Source organism: Phasianus colchicus, chromosome 2 (assembly GCF_987193195.1).
Source record: "Phasianus colchicus chromosome 2, bPhaCol1.hap1.1, whole genome shotgun sequence".
NCBI lineage: Eukaryota > Metazoa > Chordata > Aves > Galliformes > Phasianidae > Phasianus > Phasianus colchicus.
The window spans coordinates 50996017-51018854 of NC_143437.1; the positions used below are offsets into that span (position 1 = coordinate 50996017).

The 22838-nt window shown below is 40.5% G+C and overlaps 1 protein-coding gene and 1 long non-coding RNA gene across 13 annotated transcripts in view; one reads left to right on the plus strand and one right to left on the minus strand.

Annotated features, from left to right (window-relative positions):
* ARID1B (AT-rich interaction domain 1B) overlaps nt 1-22838 on the plus strand; it is a 317322-nt gene that overhangs the window by 87972 nt on the left and 206512 nt on the right. For all 12 annotated transcript variants that reach the window (XM_090135650.1, XM_090135644.1, XM_090135646.1 and 9 more), the window contains exon 4: nt 6942-7052. In XM_090135650.1, coding sequence (XP_089991776.1) covers nt 6942-7052 — 111 coding nt within the window. The remainder of the gene's footprint in view (nt 1-6941; nt 7053-22838) is intronic.
* Nucleotides 14102-18446, minus strand: LOC149919024 (uncharacterized). Its single transcript, XR_016464325.1, has 2 exons — nt 17949-18446; nt 14102-16764 (listed from the first exon to the last, which is right to left on the minus strand). It is a non-coding gene; the product is annotated as an uncharacterized LOC149919024 (long non-coding RNA).

A 22838-nucleotide genomic window follows, 5' to 3' on the forward strand; every position in this document is an offset into this window, starting at 1 on the left:
AGCTCAGAGCCTTAGGAAGGCAGGGCAGGACACTGAGTGGCACGAGACCTGTAAGTCATCGCGCTCGTGTGGTGGTTCATCCTGAAAGGACATATGAAAGCTGCCAGCACTCTTTTCTTTGTTCATTCTTCTTTTAAATATAGCTTTGTCACTTAAAGGATGGGCAGGGAAAGGAAATAGTGGGTGTAGAAAATGAAAGCGTGGTCGCATGGTCTGGTCTTGTATGGTTTTTTAGGAAAAGTTCAAAAAGCTCTGTAAACATGGGAAAATTCGTGGAAATAAAATACTTGCTTTACCCAAGTTATATTTGTATTTCCCAGATTACATCTTCAGGTTTGCTATCATCTCTTTATTCACACTTGAATGTTACGTCTGTAGAAAAAAGAGAAGCTATACTGGGCTTGTTTTGCCTGTAAATTAAGAATTGAAAGCCATTTATCAGGCAAAGCAATGTGAAAGTCACATTCTAATACAACCATCAAACTTGATTTTTTTTTTTTTCATGTGGAATGTTCCAAGTGTGAGAGAAGAAAACTAGAAGAAATGTCTTGTTTCTGATTAAATCCACTACTGATATGCTCTGTGATCCGTGGAATGCAGCAGTGGGGGAAGGAGAATAGCAAGATAAGGGTTTCAGAGAATGATTTCATCTTTGAGCTCTTCCTGCATCACTAGCTTAATGTGGCTCCTGGAGGCCATATAGACAAGACGTATGTAAAAATGGACTAGAATGTTTAGGAAGAAGGACTCATCTTTCATGTTAGTTGTCTCAGATTACCTGATATGTGACTTAAACTAATCTGTCCAAACAAATAACTTCCTTCCTCTAGGATGAGGGATGCTATTTTTGACCCTGTGTGCGTTCAGTGCATTTTCCCAGTATTCTACTGGGAAAAAACCTTCCATAGTTAGGTAGTCTGAGTTTCTAATAGCTTCTTGAGTAGATGGCATATGGACTTAGCCTTAATCATGTATTTGCTTAATTAAGGTAATTTGTAACAGCCAGCAGTTGAGGCAAGAAGTACTTTTTTTTTTTTTTTCTTCCTTTTCCCTCCTGTGTCTTGAGGCTTAGCTTGGTTGTCATTCTGTGGTAATGGGGATCATGAAGGGAAAAAAATGGTGTTCCCATTGTAGGTTGTATTTGAATTAGTTTAAAAAAGTGATCTAGGAAACAGTAAGTTGTCAGAATGAAAGATATCTAAGAAGATATCTTAGAAGAGATGGCATTAATTACATTGGGGAAGATCAGATGTCTTTCTGATGATGACTGGTCTACACCTGAAATATCCAAACTGGCAGGTTTTCCAGATTTCTTCAGGTACTCACTGTACCTCAGGACAGCTGTCTTCATTCTGGCAGTGGTAGCGGTTTGGCTTGAAAAGATCTAGGTATTCTGATAATGAGCAGAGTTTATTTCAGAACCTAAATATATACTATCATGCTGAAGAAGATTACTGTATTGCACTGGTAATCAGTTGGTGGTGTGGGACCTACCAAGCCCTTCCTTCCTGACATCACCTGTTTTTTCTGTGCAGTTAAGAGATTCGGTTGCTGACTTGAACACAGTGCTCTTCAGCTGCAAGATACCAGTTTCCTTTTCTCTAAGGCTTTAGTTGTTTTTTGTTTCTTCCCCCCTTTCTGACTCATGAACTTCAAAGTTCAAGGCACATGTATGTATTTCTTCTTGACCCAGGATCTTCTGCAGGAGTCCATCTATGCCCCGTAGGACCTCTGCAGACCATCTGCCTGGGATTCAGGTGAAGTTCTGTACTTCTTTGTCCTTTGTGGACCATTCCCCACAGGGCTGCATTCTGTTGCCTGCTTCCGTGAACTTCAGTGTTGCATAAGGCATAACATTTTTTTTTGAGTGCAGCCTTATCTGCAATATTCTTCTAACAGGTTGTCTGTCCTTTGCTGCTTTTCTTGTGCTGTCAAGCAGTGAACAACCTGGGAGTTGATGTTTTAGATATTAGGATTGTGCTCGAGGTTGGTTGTATAGGGATATAGTACCATTTAGGTAAGGAATATTTTTTTTATTGTAGCTTTTTGCATGAGGATGAAAATAAAGAGAAATGTCTTAATCTTTATGTAATGACACAGCACACAAAGATATTTTGGTAAGTGATAACAAGATGCGTCTTTCTATAGCCATTAATATATCACTTGCTTTTTTTTCTATTCCACAGTATCCCATCAGAGTAAAATAATCTTATATAGTAGAGCTGTATATTTATCTTGAGTGTTTAACTGAGCCCTGAGCTTCATTCTCAGGTGGTGTGGGGGAAGAAAAAAATAACATTTGGTTTCAGTTTTGCTGTTGTTCCATTGCTGTAGAAATCAGTGCTCTCATAGTTGAGGTCTTCTAGGGATAAACTAACTAAAACAAGGATACAAGCACTAGAATAGTTTTTAATCAGCTTTTAAAATGTAAGAGTAGAATATTATTTTCCATAAATTATTTTGCTTCAGTTTAACTGTTATGATACGTACCTTCCTGAGTGGCCATGTTATCCCTCTGCAATTTACTGCAATAGAAGTGGATGAAGTCTGAGTGATATTTCTCACTCAGCCTTTCTTTAAATGTGGTTTCCCTAAAACATTAACGATTTTACTATGTTTTCATTACCCATTAAAAAAAAAAAATTCAAACTGTATCATAATTAGATCTTATCTTCTTTATCAGAACTTAAAACTAGTGTGTTTCATCTACATGGCTTTGCACATTACTAGCGCTACATTCATTCAGTTTTGCAGAGAAAACATAAATGTGTACAGATTTGGTTGTTTTAAACTGGGTCCAGCTAGAGATCAAAAGCAGGACACTAATTTTGCTCATCACAAAGGAAAAGGTTGTCTATCTGCGGCTGGCTCCAGAGTGGTTGCTGTGCAGTTGACTTGAGCTGCAATTTGGTGACTGGTAGAAACACCCAACCTTTCCCAGGCCAGTCCTGCTCAATGAACAAAGCTGGGAGGCAGGGAGTTAATCTTTGGCAAGCTTTAAGTTGCACCTTTTCACAGAGTGGCCATGTGAAGACCCAGCACAGTACCAGCTGTAAGACTGGGGGAGGTAAGAACAGGATCCTTTGACGTTCCTGCAGCCCAGTTTTTTCACTTGAAAGCTCTGACTTAGTGACACTCCATACCAGAATTAAAGACAAAAAGTTTGTAAAATAAATACAACATCAGAGAGCAAGAGCTAAGAAAATACCTTTCTCTTTCTTCCTCAGACTACGTATCATGAGCTGCATATACCACTGCAATATGTAGCCCAAGCTAAAAATATATGTGAGCAAGAGGTAAACAACTGGCTCTGTGGATGATAAGCAGTTAGTTATTGTTACTGTCCATAATCATACAGTAATTGTTAATGATTGATGTCTGGACAACTTAACCAATATGTAGGTTTTAGGCTGTGTATACACAGACATATTCATTTTTTTCCTTCTTCCTTTTTTTGGCTTACCTATTTCACAGTATAAAGATTTTTTTAAAAACAGGTTATATTTCAGATATTGTCGAGTACATGTTTATGACTTGCTGATTATTTCTCCCAGCACCTTTTATAAAATCTGATGGGGGAAACCCTGCTTTTAGTTGTTTTACAACTTTGTTGACAGTTTGTGCTATACCAGCTATGATATGATTGGATTGGTGCCAATTTGGGAAGTTCTGAGTGGAAACTTGTAGCCTTCTGTTTATGAAAGCTTGGATTCCTCTGTGTTGTACTCACATACTTGTCTTCTATGGGCAGAAGGATTTTCTGTGATTCATAAAAAAATCACAGCTTTGAAAGATGGTATACTGGAAGTCAAAGGAAAAAATCAGGGATCTTGGGAGAAGACCGAGCTCTGATATCAGTAGGGGACTTTTAGCCACGTCTGTAGCACAGATAGCATTATGTTTCCTCTTCCCTTAATTTCCCTCCCGTCATTTCCTGATAAATCCATCCCTAGATACTAGAAAGAAAAATGACCTTTCTAAACTGAAAGAGAGAATGTGCATTTCTTCAGTGATGGACAGTTTACCCTAATACCTCTGTCCTTATGTTTTATTTCTTTCTCAAAATCCACTTTATCTGTTCAGTAATATGCTGTATGTTAACGTTTTCCAACATGAAGAACTGAAGGAAAACACTAGGGATTTTCTCTCTCCTGTTTTTCGGAAAGAATGAAACTAAACATTACATTGGTTTTGAAGCCAACCTCTTAGTGTAACGTGCTATGATTTAACTGTCATCATGTTTATTATGTAAGCTGACTGTTTTTATTGGACAGCACATATGTATAAACACTGAAAACTGTACACACAATCCCATGCACATATCCTCAGGAAGATTCCTGTGCCTCAAGCTTAGAGAGCAAACCAGTTTTTCACTTAAGAGCCACTTCCCAAGTTTGCAGTCATCAAAGCATCTAGTGGCGTTACAGTGAGCATGGGCAGTAACTGTGTGGTCTCAGTCTCGTTTGGAGTGCACAAGTATCCTCATCATAACAAACACTGCAGTATTTGCTTCCAAACCTAATACAGAATATTGAGCAAATCGTTTTGATTTTTTAACAGTCAGAAAGAAAGACATTATGGAAGTTGTGCAATTAAAAAGACAAAGGCTGTAATGTTCATATTCTTTTATGTGCACTTCAGTATGCAGAAAGACATCTCAAAGTTTTCAATACTCAGGTAAAAGTAAATTCCATTCAACATGTGATATTTCTCATGAAAAATTGTGCTCTTTACTCTCCTCTTCCTCTCCCGTAGAAATTTAAGTAGGAAATGAGGTTTCAAGTGAAATTTAGCAAATGGGAAATCCATGCTTGGTACTCAGTGAGGAATTAAAGGCTCCTGGGTTTTCTTTTCCTTCTCAGAAAAACTGTCCTAAGCCTGTACCGTCTCTTTAGAAAAAGGAGTAATTGTGTTTCCAGAATGATGTCTCCCAAGCAAATATTACATTTATCTTTTTTTGTTAACCACTTCTGTTATTTCTGGATAATTTTTGCTTTTGTTTCTGTTGCTCTTCCAACAAATGGTTCTTGTTCAGTGTTTTTTCATCTGTAAAGAATTAGAGAAGCACACAGAAAGGTGACCTGGAAGCCCAGATCTCCGTGGCAGGGTTTGTTACAGCATCTGCACAGGGACAACAGCCGTGCGCGTGTGCGCGAGTGTGCGCGTGTGTTTTGAAATGAGGGGGAAAGCAGAGGTTTGCTCATTTGTTTGCCTATTGTGAAGCTGTCCTGCACCTTTCTCCTCCTTTGTGGCAGGGTGAAGGCTGCTGAATGGCGGCCTTGTGCCGTTTGTTGGTTTTAAACCTCGCCACTAATCCACAGGAACCTGCTGGTGCGCGCAGCAGGAGAGCTGTGTGACAAGTGGCGGTCTGGGCGGAGGGCGTGCGGGGGGTCACAGGGGATAATCATCATTCAGCCATCAGCCTTTGTCACCCCTAAGCCTAATTGTTACCCTCTGCTGGTAACCACATTGAAGTGCTGGCCTTTTAAGTGCTTCTTGATTTGGCTTGGCACAGGCTTGCGGATCGGATCTCTCGCTGTTGGGTTTACATCCGACCAGCTTTGCTGGGTTTTGTTTTATGAGCCTCGCTGAGTTTTCTGCATCCCTTGAAGTAACTCAGGAGAGCTCAAAGCAATGGAAGGAGCTGAATGGAAGCAGTGTGGCTGTTAACAAATGTCTCTGTCAGGAGCAGGGCTCAGAATGAGACAGAACGCTTTCCTGCTCTGCAAGGCGACTGGTCTGTGCAGGCTGTGTGCGAGCAATAACTTGTGTGGATACGGACACTTGACTGCAAGAGCAGTCTCTGCAAGCAGCAGCAGTGTGATCACACAGTGCAGGTGGGGGTGGCACAGAGAAAGCTCCTTGTCCCTCCCTGTTCCCCTTGCCCGGCCTCTTGCAGGCTTTGATGGAAGCATTAGATTCAAGGGGATGACTGGAGCAAATTAACCTCCAATGTGCTTGGGAAGGGAAAGAGAGAATCGAAAAACTTAGAAACAACAAAGAAAAACATTTAAGGTGTGATATCTTTTTTCTAGCAGTCAAGAACTGGTTTTTCAGCTTTCCCTGCCAGTTACCCATGCTGAAGGAGGTACTGTGCTTTCAGTTGTTTTCCTTGCTGAGTTAGTAGGAGCTGCCAATGTGAAGTATAGCAGCTACAATGAAGCCTGAATCTAGGGCTTTGTAATAGGCAAGTATCTTGCATGTGAAGTAAGTTTGTGCTGTGGGATATGGGGTGGGAGAGGGTTGTTTGGCCCCCACTGGCCCCTTTGCAGCAGGGCTGGTGCCAGACCATTACCTAAGGCTGCTTGGGCTTGCACTGGGAGGAAAATCCCTCGGTTGCTGGTACAGGCTTTGGAGTGGCTTTCAATTAAATACTTCCTTCTAAGCCATTGGATGCAACACATCTCCAGCAGATGTGATCTTTACCACCATTTGATCAGTAGCCTTTGAAAGCCGTGTCAGTCATAGTGTTGGTAAATCCAGGATTGTTACAGGCATCTGATGACACAGCAGGGTTACAACTTTATTTGCAGTCTAGTCCTTCTACCTGGCTCAGTATTTCATCAAAAGGCTTGGTAACTCATCTAAGAGTAGGATGAAAGTTTTGACTACTTGGTGCTCATTCCTCTTTTGTGGTACAGGGGGTCATTGGTTGAGAAGGTTTGTTGTTTTTTTGGCATGTGTTGGTCTGTCTACCAGTGGTCTGATTCCACGCCACCTGTAGGCATGTTTGGCTGCCACTGTACCACAGGGATTTCTTGAAAAACTGTTAGTCATAGTGGTACCTATGGATATTTTTCAAGTTGATTTAACTAGTAAAAACTTGGTGTATATTTTTTAATTTTTTTCATTGCAGTCATTATATTTTCACCCTTATGTGAAGTGAATTTAATAGTAATTACTGAGTCAAGTTAATAATTCTGTTACATCTATTTTTGCAGGACATGTCTCAGGAAGGCTATGGAACCAGATCTCAAGCCCCTATGGCCCCAGGAAAGCCTAACCATGAAGACTTGAACCTAATCCAGCAAGAAAGACCATCGAGCTTACCAGTAAGAAATCAATGTTTTTCTTTGAGCGCAGTATTTTTAAATTATAAACAAGGTTGTTCACAGGCTGATGAGAACCTGTATATGAGTGGTGGATTTAGCTTAGGGGTTGTACCGGTTTAAAATGTCACATTCCACATCCATGTTTTGTATTTGTGCACGTTTATGTTTGCATAGAGGAAATAGATCGATATTTCTTTTGGGCTTTAGGAATTCCGTACTTGCACGAAACAATCTGATGAGGAAGAGGCTTTTTTTCTGCGCAGTTTTCCAAGGATTTCAGTATATTTTGATTTAGAATGCTGACACCATGAGTTATTTGTTCCAAACCCTAAGCATAAATAATGAGCTTGACATGTTAATTCTGCAACGGTCTACTACTACAGACAGAAGTGTAGTAGTGGGAATGATGGTGATACTTGGGCTGGTTGATTGTTTGGTTGGGAGATTATTTTGGAATAACCTTTCTTTGTTTTCTGAGCTCTCTGCATTCTGCTGTGGGGGAAAACAGCACACATTAATACACTTTACAGAGATACTGCAGCTACTTGTGTTATTGAAGGTCTTATTTTACTGTAATTGCCAAAGTACTCTTTGGCTTTGTCTCTGTATTCTGTTGCTGGTTTGGAGATTTTCTTGTTTGTTGTTAGAAAAATAGCCTGATTTTCAACCAACAAGAATACATTATGTTCAGCTTGAAAGGTGGAAACTGTTTATATGCTTTGTGACGTTTAGCTCAGAAGAATGCACTGCAAACCTACAGAATGTTTTCGCTAGTTTACTGGATATTAATTTCCAGTTAGCAGAGAGATTCTTCTGAAGAGTTTACCTATCAAAACACCAAATGTATGTGTGAAGTCTGGCAGTTTGTTGTATATTTTCCCTCTGACACATGGCACTATTGTCAGTTCTTAAAAGAAGGGTAGTAAACATCTTCACAGCATTTAAAGTTATATCTTAGGCACCCAGGAGAGTACATATGCCACAAATTCTTTACATGATGTTTGAGACGTGCCTGCTTCAGGAGAAGCTATGAAAACTGGTGTGAGAAAAGCTATCCGTTTACTTTGAACCAGTGTTAATTTGACAGGAAACCTTTTTTAAGAAGACCAGTTTCTCTGAACAGGTCTCAGAAATGAGTGCTGGCAATTACTTTAAAAACAGGAGGCAACTGCTATTTAAACTCTTTAGGCAACAGCTATTAAATATATATATATATATATTAAAATGAAGTTCTTACCTCAATTTTTCATGAACAGTGTTTATTAGGACAGACAGAACTAGTTATTTATTAAATAACGTTCTAATTTGCCAGTGATTTGTCTTAAACAATCGTCCTACTTTTAATCCACGCTCTCTCCTACCTCCATCACCATAGTATCTAAGCAGACTGTTGGGTATTATCTGTGTCCCTAAGTGTTCGGTATATTTAGTAGCTCATTATTATTCTAGGTATGCGTAAGCTGGTGGTATTAACAGTGAATGTTAACCTTGTGACAGTGTAGCTTATATTGTAGGTTTGTTGTAAATGCTGTTGTTCAGAGCCTTTGCTTCTGGAATCTTTATATACCAAACACCCCAACCTCCATTTGGATAGGGAGGAAAATGGGAGGCAGTATAGTTTGCCAAATTTAAGACCAACTGGAGCCCTTCATATATTGTGACACTGTTTTTTGGTACTGTGAGTAAACTCACCTCCTTCCAAAGGAAATGCCTTAGAACTGAGGAACGGCCCATGCATTCGAAGTACGGTGAGCGTAGTGAAGACTTGAATACTTAGTACTGGGGGGAAGGATGGTTTGACCATATAAACAACTTTTTCCCCCTTGAGCAAGAGGCCTGCATTCAGTTTTCAGCTGGTTTTGAAATTCAATGATCACTATTTCTCTTTTAGTATTCCTAGTTATAGTGTCATTTTGGGATGCTAAATGTGGCTTCTTAAGCTTGTTTTCAAGATAATGCTGTTCTCGAGGGTAGTCACTAAGTCTTTGTATATTAAAGCTTGAAACGAGAGCAGTGGTGTTACGCTTTTAATAAAATTTGGGTATGTTTTGTTTCATGGTATTCTGATATTTATACAGTTTGCCCGTTATCTTTTTATTTCTTAAGGGCATTGTGTAAAATCACAGCAGCTACGTAAAATCATAGCAAGCTTAAACGAATCTCTAAAAACAACAAAAGAGATGTAATACTACATGCTGAATGGTGTTCTCTGATGTGGCTTTGAAAAAAAGACTTTCCCTTTGATGGATTTGAAGAGGAGCTGGCCACTTTTCGCAGCACTGAATGCTGACTTGTGTCATCCTTTTAGAGAGTTTTTTCAGCAGGTTTGTGTCACAGTAAGCACAGCTAAACAGCTCAATGGTTGTTCCGTTTCCTTCACACGTTGTATATAAAAGTCCTGGCATGAACGTTCCCATAAAGTTCAAAGCAGACAAATTTGTAATGTGGGTTGGTAACAAATGGCTACAAACAAAATATGGCTTTATTAGCTACTTCTAATGGCCTGTCAGATTCTATACAATGCTTGCTTTCCTTCTCCTAAATGCTCTGATATCTGAAGGGTTTGACCCAGAGGTCTTTTACCATGTGGAGTCACCGAGAGCCCAAATGAAAAGTTGCAGAGAATAGTGCTCCAAGCACTTTTGTTGGGGTCACAATTAGAAGGAAATCTCAAGCTTTTGAGAAAACATGGGAGTTAGGTACTCTGTGAAGGAAAGGAAGTAATAAACAGAAACTGTTCCCTATTAGAGTGGAAGAATAAAGGGGGAGAAGCCTGAATGCAATTGTCTGGAGAACAGCTACTACAGAATATATTTACTGAGGTTTAAGGGATAATACAAAATACACACTTCTGCTATTGTGGGAAAGATAGAGCAGACTTGTAGGAAAAATCTTCTGAACGATATATCTGCAAATTTGCTCTTGCAAGAAAAGAGCCTATGTCAGCATTGGTTGTGTGTGTGTGCCTGCAAAGACAAATACTTTGTTTTGCCGTAATGAGTAATTTGGTCCCTGTTCATGTTGGATTGTGGTGGGAGAATGAAGGACAGAAGACATGGATGAATTTATTTATTTTTTACTGGTATCATTACAAAAGTCATTTCAGATTTTTTTTTTCTTTCTTTGCTCAGTGCTAGCTGTGCTTGTTTGATGTGTGAGGTTGAATGGCCTACCCAAGATTGCTAAGTTTTTGAAACCAGTGTTTCTGCTGATTTCTTCTGGTTGCTGCCTATAGGTGAAGTCCTGCAGCTGCTTGGCTTTGCTGTAAGTTACATTGGTTGCAGCCCTGCCGTGTGCCCACAGTGTGCCATCTGTGCCTTCTCACATCCTCCATTGTCACTGCTGTGACTCAGGGAACCGACCTAGCTAAGAAGTAATTCTTTTTATTTCTGGGTTAGCTTTGGGCTGAATCACTGTGTAATTGCTCATGTGGTTCTGAAGGCAGAAAGTTGTATCTGAAGTGGAGGGAACTGGTGCCTTGGTAGGTCACTCAGAGTTGGAGCGCTTACACATTAATTCTACGACACCACTTTTTCACTGGGTGTCTTCACGTGGAAGCAGTATTTTCATGTGAAGCAAAAGAATAGCTGGCACAGAGGTAGAACGCTCTTTGTATCTTGTGCAGTACTATGACTTGTCAAGTTTCACTCTAGCTGGCTCTGGTTTGGTGTATGAGCTTCAAAGTAAGGTGGGCCTCAAATAGTACATATTGTTTGGATAGGTAACCCTTTTAAGATGTGTTGTTTCATTATGCTTGGCACTGTGGAAAGCAGTACTTCAGCAATTCCTTCCTGACTTCATTAGCTACTTCATAGTTGTGTTTTACCTCATTTTTAGAGAGCCTTTGTAGGACGTATAGAGTGCTGGATGTTCATTCTTCTGTGTGGCATGCTTTTCTCATTGTAGATTTCAGAAGGCCTCTGTTGAAAACAAGTGGTGAGCAATAAATACAAGACTAGATATACTTGGCTCATGGATCAACATCGTTTTGGATGTATCTTAATAGTTACTGGCTGTGAGGAAATGCGTGGAATGGTTTGAGAATTCACGTTCCTTGTGTAACTTCTAGAATACGAAGTAGCTTGGAAAATCATCTCCAGCGAGGGGAGTTCTCCCTGAACAAGTGTTGTTGATGGCTGAAGTCTTAAGCCAGGAAAAGAATTCCCAGCATAGTTCAAGAAACTGTAGTTGACAGTTAGGAAATACCTCTTCTTTTCTTGGAGGTTAAACTCCTGGGACAAGGGACTCTGGTAACATTCATGAAAAGCTTAGCTCAGTAATCCTGATCATGGTTGAGGGTGTGGGCACAACCACAGTGTAAATATTAATTAGGACTGTAACCCCTTCGGTAAGGAAAAATGAGTATTAAAGGAGAGATGGTGCAGCAGCCCTCTCATTTTATAGACAGTGTTGGATTCTTTGCAGATAAGCAAATTAGAAAATTCAAAAATTTAAAAATTTAAGTGGTGTTTTAAAATTCAGGATGTTGTTTCCAGTTTAAGAAAAAAGGAGGTTTGTGTGGACCTGTATGAATTTCTGGTAATTCTTGGGAGGTAAAAGCAGTGGGCAGTTCATAGATGTATGTGTAAGTTCTGTCCTGTAGTTACTTGTTTCTGTGCATGTCTCCATCTGCAAATAACTGGGAGTAGGTTAAAGTATGAACAAAAAGGAAATATAAGTAATCCTTGTGAATTAAATTTTCCATTGTTTTTCCATCAAGTAGGATAAGACTGGTGTGCCTCTTTCCCACTTACTTTTCTTCTTCTGCAGTGTTGTAAAATAACTGAATGATCTTGTTTTCCTTTGTTTGGGTCAAGAAATTTTAGCTGAAAATTGTTACTCTCTGAAAGAAGATTATTGACTCAACAAGCCTTCAATTTTCAGTGAATAACACTCCCACCCTCTAGCTTCAGGAACATGTGGTGCATGCATTCTATTTTAAAGTACAGACTGTAATTTAAGACTGAGGCAGTTTGATGCCCCACTGAACTTTGTTTAAGCCTGGAATAAAAGGAAAAAAGCTTCAAGTTGCAAAGAAGTGACTAAGCTTTCTCAAATGCTGTTCTTAGCCATTATGCATAGAGTTGGAAAAAGTTGCTGTTTTCTCCAAGTCATTTTAATTCTGGATCAAGTGCAGTTGCTGGCTTGTTTCTTTTTTTGTCTTATTATTCTATGTAATAAACCTGTAGCACAAATAAGTTTCATGCAACTCACAGTATAGAGGTATTGAGTGTATGTATTTCTGAGGTGCAGAGCATTGGTTGGTACTTGTGTTCCTACAGATTCTGTATGTAACAATCTGTTTATGGCCTGGAGTGGGTCTGCATCGAGAGACAGATCCTATATGAGCCACTGAAGTTCCTCTGAAATAATATCCTCTCTGTGATATATTGGAGGAATGACTTTACATTTAATGCTGTGGTATTGAAGATCCTGGTCCACTCAACATTCATGTATTTTTACATTTGATTTTAGTGGGGGCAAGTTTTCACATAGTTGATCAGATGAATTCCCTGAGAGAGTCAACTTTTACATTCATTTTCAAGCAAAAGTGTGATTAAAGTAGTGCAGGGCTGCCCTGAACACATGCTGTCTGTGTAGGGATAAACACAGTGAATCAAAGTTGTTTCTTCTTGAATTGAGTATCTTGCTATTAAAATTAAACTTCGTAATGTGAAAAGAAAGTTCTGCTGTTAATGAATTGTGTTTTGAGCTTTACACAATTGCTTGGTTTTCCTTGTTGGAATGATGATATTATTTATATTAACAATGGCTTTAAGGCTGCTACTGATGTATTAAAACTGATTTTGTTAGATACTGTTAAAAAAGAAAAAAAAAGATGCTTGGTTATTCCATAAAGTTTTCCATTTTCAAAATACTTCAGAGTGTTTTTAGTATCCTTATAATAACAAAATCACTCATTTAGGATCTAGAAAAATTTAGAAATGTGAAAAGAAATACTTAGCTTGACCTCTACATGAAATTTACTTGGGAAACCTGATAAGGGATTATAGATCCCAGTAGTGGATAATGTTGCAAAAACTTGTGTTTAAATAGGCCAATATTGTCTTGGGTGGAATATTAAAGTCTTAGTAGTTTTTTCCTGCAGTGTCTTTTGAAGCCATTAGCAATTGCCTCAATGTACTTTGCAGCTCCAAATACCAAAACAGTATTGGTGTTGACTTGAGAACTGAAAAAACAAGGTTGAGTTTGGGTGGAAGCATTTTTCTCCTCTAGCTGTTCCCTCTCTGGAGGCTGCTGTCCTCCACAGACAGCACAGTTGGTCCCCAAACCACCGGAGCCTGCAGCGTGATTTGGGGGTTGAGCTGAAGCCCCCCACATTGCTATAGAATGCAAGGCCTGAAACTGCAGCAGTGTGCTGCTTCTGCATGCACAGCTCAGATGTGCCTGCTGCAGGGACAGCAACTGCATTAGCTGTCCTTGTTGTCTGCCTCCATTTCCAAGTCAGTGCTTTTAGGTTACGCATGTGGGAACCTAATTCTAAACTGGTTCAGACTTTTGAATTCCTGGAGGGTGGTTGTCTTTTCTTTTCTTTTCTTTTTTTTTTTTTTGGATTTGGGGAATATTTTATTTTTATTTTTTGAACGTTTTACGCAATATGTGTAGATACATACAGCGTTTAAAAAGGCACGTAAGCCTCAAAATGGATTTGGCTGTTTGTAAAGTTTGAGTTGATAGCATAGCATACTATAAATTGCAAAATGTGATATATTCACTGGTCCATATCTTTGTTCATGTCTTTTGGAACCTTGGGGTCCTTTGTGTCCTTTGGCACACAAAATAAGACAAAAGACTGTGATTTACTCGGATACCATTTCAGGAAGTACTTGAAACACTAAATGTTTTTTCTTTGCTTTATTTTTACCTGAAGTATTCCTGTAAGATAGGATATTATTTTTTTCCAGAATTACACGGGTACACCAGCCATCCTGAAAGGTGACCTTGGCTTCATAATCTTGACTAAACACAGCACCTTCTTACAGCCAGCAGTATCTGAAGCCTAGCAGTAGATCCCTTCTTTTTTCTTCTAGTGTCCATTCCTGCTTGCTTGGGAATGTGCTGGCTTCCGGTGCTATTAATGCAACTTTCCTTTTTTAAAAGAAAAAGAAAAAAAAAAACAACAAACCAAGAACATGATTAGTCTTTATTAGAAACTGGCTTCTGAGTGGTCCTCTTGCTGTGTAAGCAGATGTCCATGCGGTCACTGCTCATAGCATTGTGCTTAGGCCGGGTTTCACAATGCTTTGTCTGACTGTTTATAGTCCATCCATAATTGCTGGGGATTCGGTACCATCATAGCACAAGTGCTAAGTGTCTGTTGTGTGTTGCTTGTTTTGTAGTGCTAGGCTGGAATCCCAGTGAAGTCAGGCCTGTAGTGTGGGAGGCTATTCTGGTTTTCCTTTCCTGAAGTTTGAAACAGTTTCAAAAATTTCTCTCAGATATTAGATTTCAAGAAAACATCTTCTGTAATGCTTAATTCTCTGAAACCTTCCTTCCCTGGCTGGAGCCGTATGTTAGATTCACTGTGAGGTCTTCCCTCATGATGGCTTTTGTAGAATTTGTGCACATGAAAAGTGCTTCTGATGTGTGTTTGTTACATGTGAATAGGCTACCACTATCAATTTACCTTGAACATACATAGACAGATAAAAATACCGAGTGAAGGCCTTTTTCTTCATTTGTCTTTGCTAACACGGTAGCTCATTGCGTTGGTTTTCCTGAACGCCATGCAAATTAATATGTGCCATTTCCTCCATAATGCCAAGTACGGTTCCAGTCTCACAGGACTTGATACAAGAGGGTCTTGTTTGAATTGGCAATGTAATTTCAGAGGGTGAAGCATCGTAGAGGGTTGGAATCAAAATAGAAAAGCTGGTAACATCAGGAAAAGGCTACTTGCAGTGCCCCACTGTTTAGACTTTTGATCTCTTTCCTTCCAGGCAAACAATTGCAGCTGACCCTTTTAATCATCTCGACCTATGAAATGAGACCTACTGTGCTAAATTAGAATTAGGGCCTGAATTTTGAGGCACATTTGAAGAACTGCATTAGTATAGGAAAATATGTCATTCTGGATCATTTATTTCACATCTTAGTTAAGTGGCATGAATTTATAAATGAACATGCTATTTTTTTTCCCCCTCGACAGAGAAATTCATTTCATAGTGCGTCTTCCGCCATGTTATTTAAGCTAACATTTGGGGAAGTAATATAAAGATAAGCAAACATGAGAGTATAAGTTTATGTGTTTGCATGTAGTAATACTTTATGCATCCATAAGCTTTAGTACGGTTTGCTGAATGCACAGTTGTGGACCTCTTTAGGAGAACAAAGCTTGTTTCATGTCAGAGCACTGGGAAGGGGGAGCTTGCATTTACATTTATAGTATCATAGATGACAAATTTTGCCAACGCACGTTGTGCTAAAGATAATGAAAGAAGTTTAAAACATTCTTGCTGTTACTTAACTGCAAATAGACTGTGGCCAGCACTTGTTTTCAGGAAATAAAGGAACTGCAAGCATAGATTTACTTGTAAAATCACAATAACTTCACAAGATTATATAGGTAAACGGTGTATGGATTAAGTGCAGACATAAGCCTTAGTCAGCTAATTCATTATGATACAGAAGGTAGCTTAATTCCAAATGTTACCTTTCCATTTTGACTTTTATAATTAACTGAAAGCCTTACCAGTTTTTCATAGAATACTGCAGTGGAGACAGAAGAAAAACTCCAGATTCTCTCTTTCCCTTGTTTAATTTACAGACCGTGTCAGGATTTTAATAATAGTGCTTAATGAAAACTTCATAAAAGCTTTTTTTTTTTTCCTCATCCTCTTTGTTTATTGTATCATTAGAAGCCTACATGAAAGCAGGGAAAAAAAGGAAAGTTGTTCAGTGCAATTTTCAGCACAGTTCTTCAGGATTTATTGAAACAGGGCTATAAAATTTTAGGATCTGTGTTTTGTTTTTTTTTTAATAACATCTCATAGTTGTTGCTTCATTTGGATTGTCTTATAGTCCATTTTTCCCCTGTCTTCACTCTTTGTTCTGTTTGTGCTTTTAAAGAAGGCTTAGGAAGGCTGCATACACACCATACTGTTGTTTTTAAATGACTGCTGATTCTTCCGGCATGGCTCGTTAGACATTTTGTCTTGCTGAAAATCACAGTAACAGCCTTTTTGTTCCTATTCTGAGGTATGACAAAGTAGAGAATATTTTTGGCTCTAAGTCTTCCTGTGCCTCTGGCCAGAGGGCTCTTTGGTGCTCTGTCAGCAGCTTGGAGTGCAAGTGGCCATTTGGGCTGCCATGGAGCGATCTTCCTCAGCTGCAAAGAGGCAGAGGTCGCATACCAGATCCCATGAAAGGCACTTCTTACATACACTTGAGCTCTTCTGTTTTTACTGGTTAGTTTACAGAAGAACCTGTCACAAAAACAAATCAAAACAAAACAAAAACCCAACAAGTGCCTGCTTTTTAATGCCTATTTTCACAGCAGTAGAGGCCAGATTGAAGTAAATCCTGCAGAACCTTTACCTTATTTTTGCCAGAAAAACGACGAACTTTCACCTCTTGTATAATAATGTTGATTGCTTGACCTCCATTTCCATGGAGATGTGGTCAGAGGGCTGCAGTCAGCTAGCCACGCAGAGTGAGCGCTGTCTTCTGTCACTTACAGTCTGCAGTGACACTATGGGTTTGAAGAGTAATTAAGAGCACCTATAGACTGACACTTTTTTTTTTCTCACCACCCACATCCATGTAAAGTGTAATTTGGAAGCAAAACACCATCAGCTATATGTTCAAGTTTAAAAAAAAAACAAAAACAAACAAACAGAATCCCAACCCTATTTATATTTAGTCTTTAAAAAGAATTGTTTTCCTAGCAGTCTAAGACATTATGCGTACCCTTTGTGTCTATCTGAATGTCTCACTGGCTCTAGATCCCAGCATACTCTAGTATAGATGCCATGGGCTCAGTTTTGTCAAGAGCTGTATTTTGTAGCCCACAACCCACGTGCATACGTGATCAACCAAGAGCAGATCAGGCTGCTGCTGCCCCTCCAAACTCAGTTGGGTAATTGGTTAGTCTCAAGCATCAGACTAAGCTCAAGCATGTGTGTGTCCCAGCCTTAAAGGGTTGGGTGGCAAAAGCCAACAGCAAGCGCTGCCTTGGGTTGGCCTTAGCTGGGAAGAGTTGCGTGGTTCAGCCACGCAATGTGCTGTGCTCCAGTGGCAAGAAGGAGCAGCGTGCTCCTTATGGTGCTGTTAGGGATGTGGATGACCGAACAGGGCCCTGTCACAGGGAATGTGCCTTTCTGGTGAGGGCAGGAACATCAGGGCGGTGGAGAGGGAAGCGAAGGGGCTGACTCCTGCGTGCCCTGGTTGAGATGAGCAGCAGCGGTTCCAAGGGAAGCGGGCTAAGGGACAAGAGCAGCACCACCCCATGGAGGGCAGGCAGGGCAGGCTGGCAGCAGCCATAACCAAGCTGGTGGCTGCAGGGCAGCGTGCCTTCCTGCTGCTGGGTTGCAGGTCCGCTCCACACGTTGATTTCTAAGTGTGTAGATGTGTCGTGCTTGGTAAGAGCGTGTTGATGAGGCAAGAGTGCATAGGCTGAGGCAATCTATCTCTATTACTGTTGGTCTTTACTGCTGGGATCTGCGCAGCGACAAAATCTGAAAGCCAGCTTCCTCCTTCCCTGCGACAGTTTTCTCCGAATCAGCCTCGCACGCGTGCTCTTTGACTCCAGAACAAAAAAGTGAAGGCTACTTTCCCTCTCCGTTGCTGACTCGCCGCTAGCCCTCAGGACGGCGGAACTGCCCAGAGCCGACCGTGTATTTTTGTCGCTGGGGCCGCCCGGGCAGGTCCCCTTACCGCTCCCTCTGGCTGCTGGCAGGCTGACATTACAGCCGTGCCTTTGAAGTCGGGCTCACTGTTAGCGTCGCCATGGCGACGGGGCGGGTAATGGCCTCCGCTGAGCCGGGCTGGTATGTAGCGCCCGGCAGCAGCAGGCCGCGGCTCGGGGGCCGCGGGGCCGACCCCGGGCGGGCAGCGCTCCGGGCCGCGCTGCTGCGAGGTGTCGCGGATTGATAGCCACGGCTTGTTTCGTTTTAACTGCGGGGAGAAAGCGCCATTCCATTAAACGGGGAGCTCCCCCCCCCACCCCCCCCTTTGGTTTATGCATTATTAACACAAGCTTTCCTGTTTTGCTTGTAACATTTTATAGGCTTTTTCAAACGTGTAGTCAGATTTGCTGTTGCTCTTTTATTCTTTCGGATTAACCCTTTCTCTCCTCAATCTTCAAAAAACTTGGAGGGAAGCCTTGAGCACTTCCCACAGCTCCCATTTAAAATTTTAACCGGAAAAGGCTTTCTTTTTTCTTCTTTTTAACTGTTTTTTTTTTTTTTTTTTTTTTTTTTTTTTTTTAAAGAATTCATGTTTTTGAAGCATTCTAGAATGCAGCACAGCTTGCTGTGGTGCCATCATGTCACTGGAGCAAATACCAAAGTCAGCACGTGAGCTGTGGTGCAGCTGCGAAGGTTTCAAGTCAAGGACGTATTCTGGGATCATGTTTTAATGTGCATGCCCATTTTATCTTTTCTTCTCAGTGGTGTTGTCCCATTCTCTGAATACACGGAGTTTTGTTAGCAGCCTTAAAACGAGGTGCACCTTCAGGACAAATAAATCTGGAACAATCCTGAGGATGCGGAGTTTACCCCCATCACCTTCCTCTTTAATGCAGAGCTGGTGAAGTACATCTAGATAGGTAGAAATATTATTATAAACACAAGCTGCGGGCTTTGTTTTGCTTTTCCAGAGCTGTAAAATATAGCTTTCATTTTAGCTTCTAGTAGGAGGCATATATCCAAGTGCCGTCAAGTGCTGTGGATACGGGGATTCAGTTGTCCCTGCAGACACAGTCTCTGTATAAAAACTTGAAGGCTAATAAGCAAACATAGCACTGATAATTCCCCCTAACGCCCTTGGTTTTAGGTTTTGGAGTTGTGGATTGGTTGTTCTGAGAGGTACTTACTGGTACCTAAGGACCTTACTTTGTTCCTCTGAATCTAGCACAAACCCTGCTTGCCCAAGCACTTCCAAGCACATCTCAGGAAAAGGCAGTCCTCAGTTTTCGTCCCTTTTCAATGATATTTTGTAGTGATGCTGGTGTAAACGAGACCTCCACCTTCAGTGCTCAGCGTCTCAAAGCACGGCATTGGTTGCCACGTTTGTTCCCATTCAGCGTGTGAAGCCAGCAGGCACCTTCAGTAAATACTGCTGGCTGGAAAAACTCAAGCAAAATACATTCCCTAGCTCAGGGGGGCAGTGGGAGAGATGAAGGATGGATGGTCAGCCTGACTCCTGGTCGCCTGCAACCAGCACAAAGCCTGTCCCCCCTCTTGGCCTGCAGCAGCTGTGGGCTGCGTTGTGGTGCAGCTTGGAGTTAATGTTATGTAGTGTTGAAGAATGTGGCAATAACATGTTTTTAAAAGCTTTTCTTTTATATACATGGGTTTGTTTTTGTTTTGTTTTTAAAAAAGTCTTTTAAATCTACTCCATGTGGTTATTGTACAGTACGTTAAGTAGGCTGGACTAGATCTGTACTCTCATTTCCAGGTATTGTGGAGATAAATTTCATCCTTCGAGTTACGTTCTCCTTGAATGTGCAAATTTTAGGAAAACTGGAGAAAACAGTTTACATTCCATTAAGAAGAAATTACTAATTGCTTATAAAACAGGCATATCTTTATCTGCACAGGGCTTTTCAAAGTTGCTGCTTAATCTTTTTCTATTTTAATCACTAAACAAATATGTCTCAGCAGTTGCTGCATGTGAAACCAAAACCTGGATGTGGACAAAAAGCAAACACACTACACTCATTTTCATTAGCATGTCCTATCTCCTAGAACATTTATTTTTTCATCTCCTTGTAAATTGATTTTTCACATGCTTGTGACTGATATTTGAACCGTGTGTTTGTAGTAACTGCTAGGTCCTGGGTCTCCCAACATGAATATATTATGGAAGTGACCTGGTGAATCCACAGTTAAGGTTGTGTAGAGATTTCACTTACAGCAATGTTTAAATCCCTTAATTAAACATTAAGACTCGCACAAATTCTCAAACATGGACTGTTTCAATAAAGAGGATAAACTTTAATTATTTAGGTACTCAATGTTCTTCTTAGTGCTGTATTTGCAGAATTCAGAACAACTTAAAATTATTCCTGCCTCAGATTTTTCCAGAGTTCCTAGTATTTTCATTTTCTTTGTTCTCTTAACTCTTTTGGCTAAGACTGTAATTGATACAAGTTTTCGTATCTTTGCTGACTTCATGAAACTGTAACAGTTTACCTAAAATTACTTGAATAAAACTGGATTGTTTTTAATTATAGTAATTCATAGTACATAGTACAAGAATGTGTAGATATGAGAACCCCATATTGGTTATTTGTAACCGATACTAGTCTTTGAGACCTAGTGATTTGGAGTCAAGGGAACAGACTGGGGAGCCTATTAAAAAGAGAAATACCACGTGGAGTCAAGATCAAGACTTGTGCTTAAAATAATTATTTCCAAATCAGCCAACAAACAACAGCTATAGTAGTACCGATCTGGTGTATGCTACCCTCTGCTTTCCTCTATCTATTTATTCCTTGATGTCCCAGTTCAAACTTCATTGAAATCAGCCTTTTCCACGAGTTTTGGATTAGGCCCATTAATTCTTATGTTCATGCTGCCCGGTTCTCACCGTGCTCTTCTGCATTAACATCTGTTCTGGGCCTTTTTCTTTGGACAGGGTCTGTAAACCTGGTTTCCTGCTGCTCATGTTATACCTTTAGTGACCAGCAAGTGCAGTTCCCATTCATTCCTAACACTTGCAGCCTTCTGGCTGAGCTATAATCGCACTCTTCAGCACGGGTGGAAGTCCTGCTGCAAACAATATATTTTCAAACCATTCGTAAATGAAGAAAAATTCCTTTAGAAACTAGCATTACTTATATAAGTAGTGTCTGTATTCAGACTCCTTAGCCTCCAGCAATTCTTCTAACTAGCTGGAAGTATAGACAAACTGGAGAGGAAAAAACTCTCCTCATTAGCTTACAGTCTGTGGGAAGTTTTTTGTTTAAGTCTTTTAGGCCAAGATGTCTGTTTTCCCATCACTTTTACTCACTGCCACTGTGGTCGCATATGCTTATTAGTTCAGGTCTCCTGTCCATTAAAACGCTGCAGCTAGTACTTAAGTTATTTTTTGAACAAATTCTTGCCCCGTTACCAGCAGCAAATGCGGTCTGCAAAAATACTTACTTGAGAAAAAATTGTTTTAGAGAGTATGCTAGTTCTTGAATTTTGGAAAATGCAAGTGCTGTATTCTGAGATTTCTCACCAGTACCATAAAAAAATCAAAATTACGTACTGACTTGAAGAATTGCTCATTACTTCAGGCACTAGACGACGAGTGAAATTCACAGGAAGTGCTTGTTGTCTTCAGCATATGAGTAGATTCTCAAGCTTCTCCAGAGTAGGGACTGAAGTGTTGGAAGTGAAGAGGGCTGCGCGTTGCAAGGTTTGTGTGGAAAGGCAAGTGAAAGAAGGTGCTGGGCCTGAAATGTCCCTGCTTTTAACTGACTATTCCGTATGCGAGCAGTCCAAAACAAAGTATGTAGGAGAAGGATATATGAGGTCACCTGCGACTGAAATAATATGGATAGTCTTAATTTTTATGGGTTAGAATTGTTGGCAATGTTTCTATATCAGCTCTGTTAGCCTGTGCACATTCTTCTCATCGTTTTGAGCTAGGGGATGTTTAAAAAATGGATCCAAGCACAGTGTATGCTTTGTGAGAGCAAGGGGTTAAAGAGATGTAATTATGCATTCTTCAGGAAGTGCTCTGCAGTCAGCAATACAGCAAGGATTTTATAAAGCTTTAAAAAAAATAAAAAGAAAAGAGATGACGGAGGGAGAATGTGGAGAGAAGGTCAGATCCAAGGATTCTCCTAGGGTTTTCTCATGTTTGCTCTTCCTTTGCGCCTCATTATGCTCTCTCCTGGTAGAAGCAGAAGAAAGCATTATGGCCTGTTGGTTCCTCCTACTGATAATGTACATTTGATCTTTTTGCTTTGTGATAGTGGTGGAGGTGAATTTATGGATTTAGTTTTTGAAGGAGTTCTGAGCCATCCTGGTGCCTGCCATGGTCCTTTGTATATTCCTCTTTTTTATTGTAAGAGCATTGCAGTCCTGTGAACACCGAATGTTTCAACAGACATTATTTCTTGGCTGTGATTTCCCCATTTTTAGAGGATTTGAATTTCCAGCAAATCTATCTACTGGAAACAGTTTGTTTTGCACTCTTTGGGGGTGATTCAGCTGGATGAATGGAAGTTCTTGCAGTCAGTATTTCACACTGACCTGACTGGTGAAGGTAAGCTTTCATTACTGATGACTAAGCCTTTGAGGTACCGTGGTTAAGACTTTCTTTTTTCCTACAGTCCACGACCCTTCTGTTATTCTTCCAGGTGGAATAGGAGGTTGTGGGTTGCTCTGGAATAGTTGAAGCAGCAAAGCTGCACAGCACTCAGAGCAGGCAGGACAGGGCGCTCGGGACGTGGGCTGCCTTGCACTCTGTCCTGGGAGCCAGCCTGAGCTCTGGCACGCTGAGTCACTCAGTGCACCAGATCCTTCCTTCGTACTGAACTGACTTGATTTGCAGTTGGATTTCAACATAGCAGGAAGGCCTGTGTGATATTTGTGTGTTTGGTTAAAC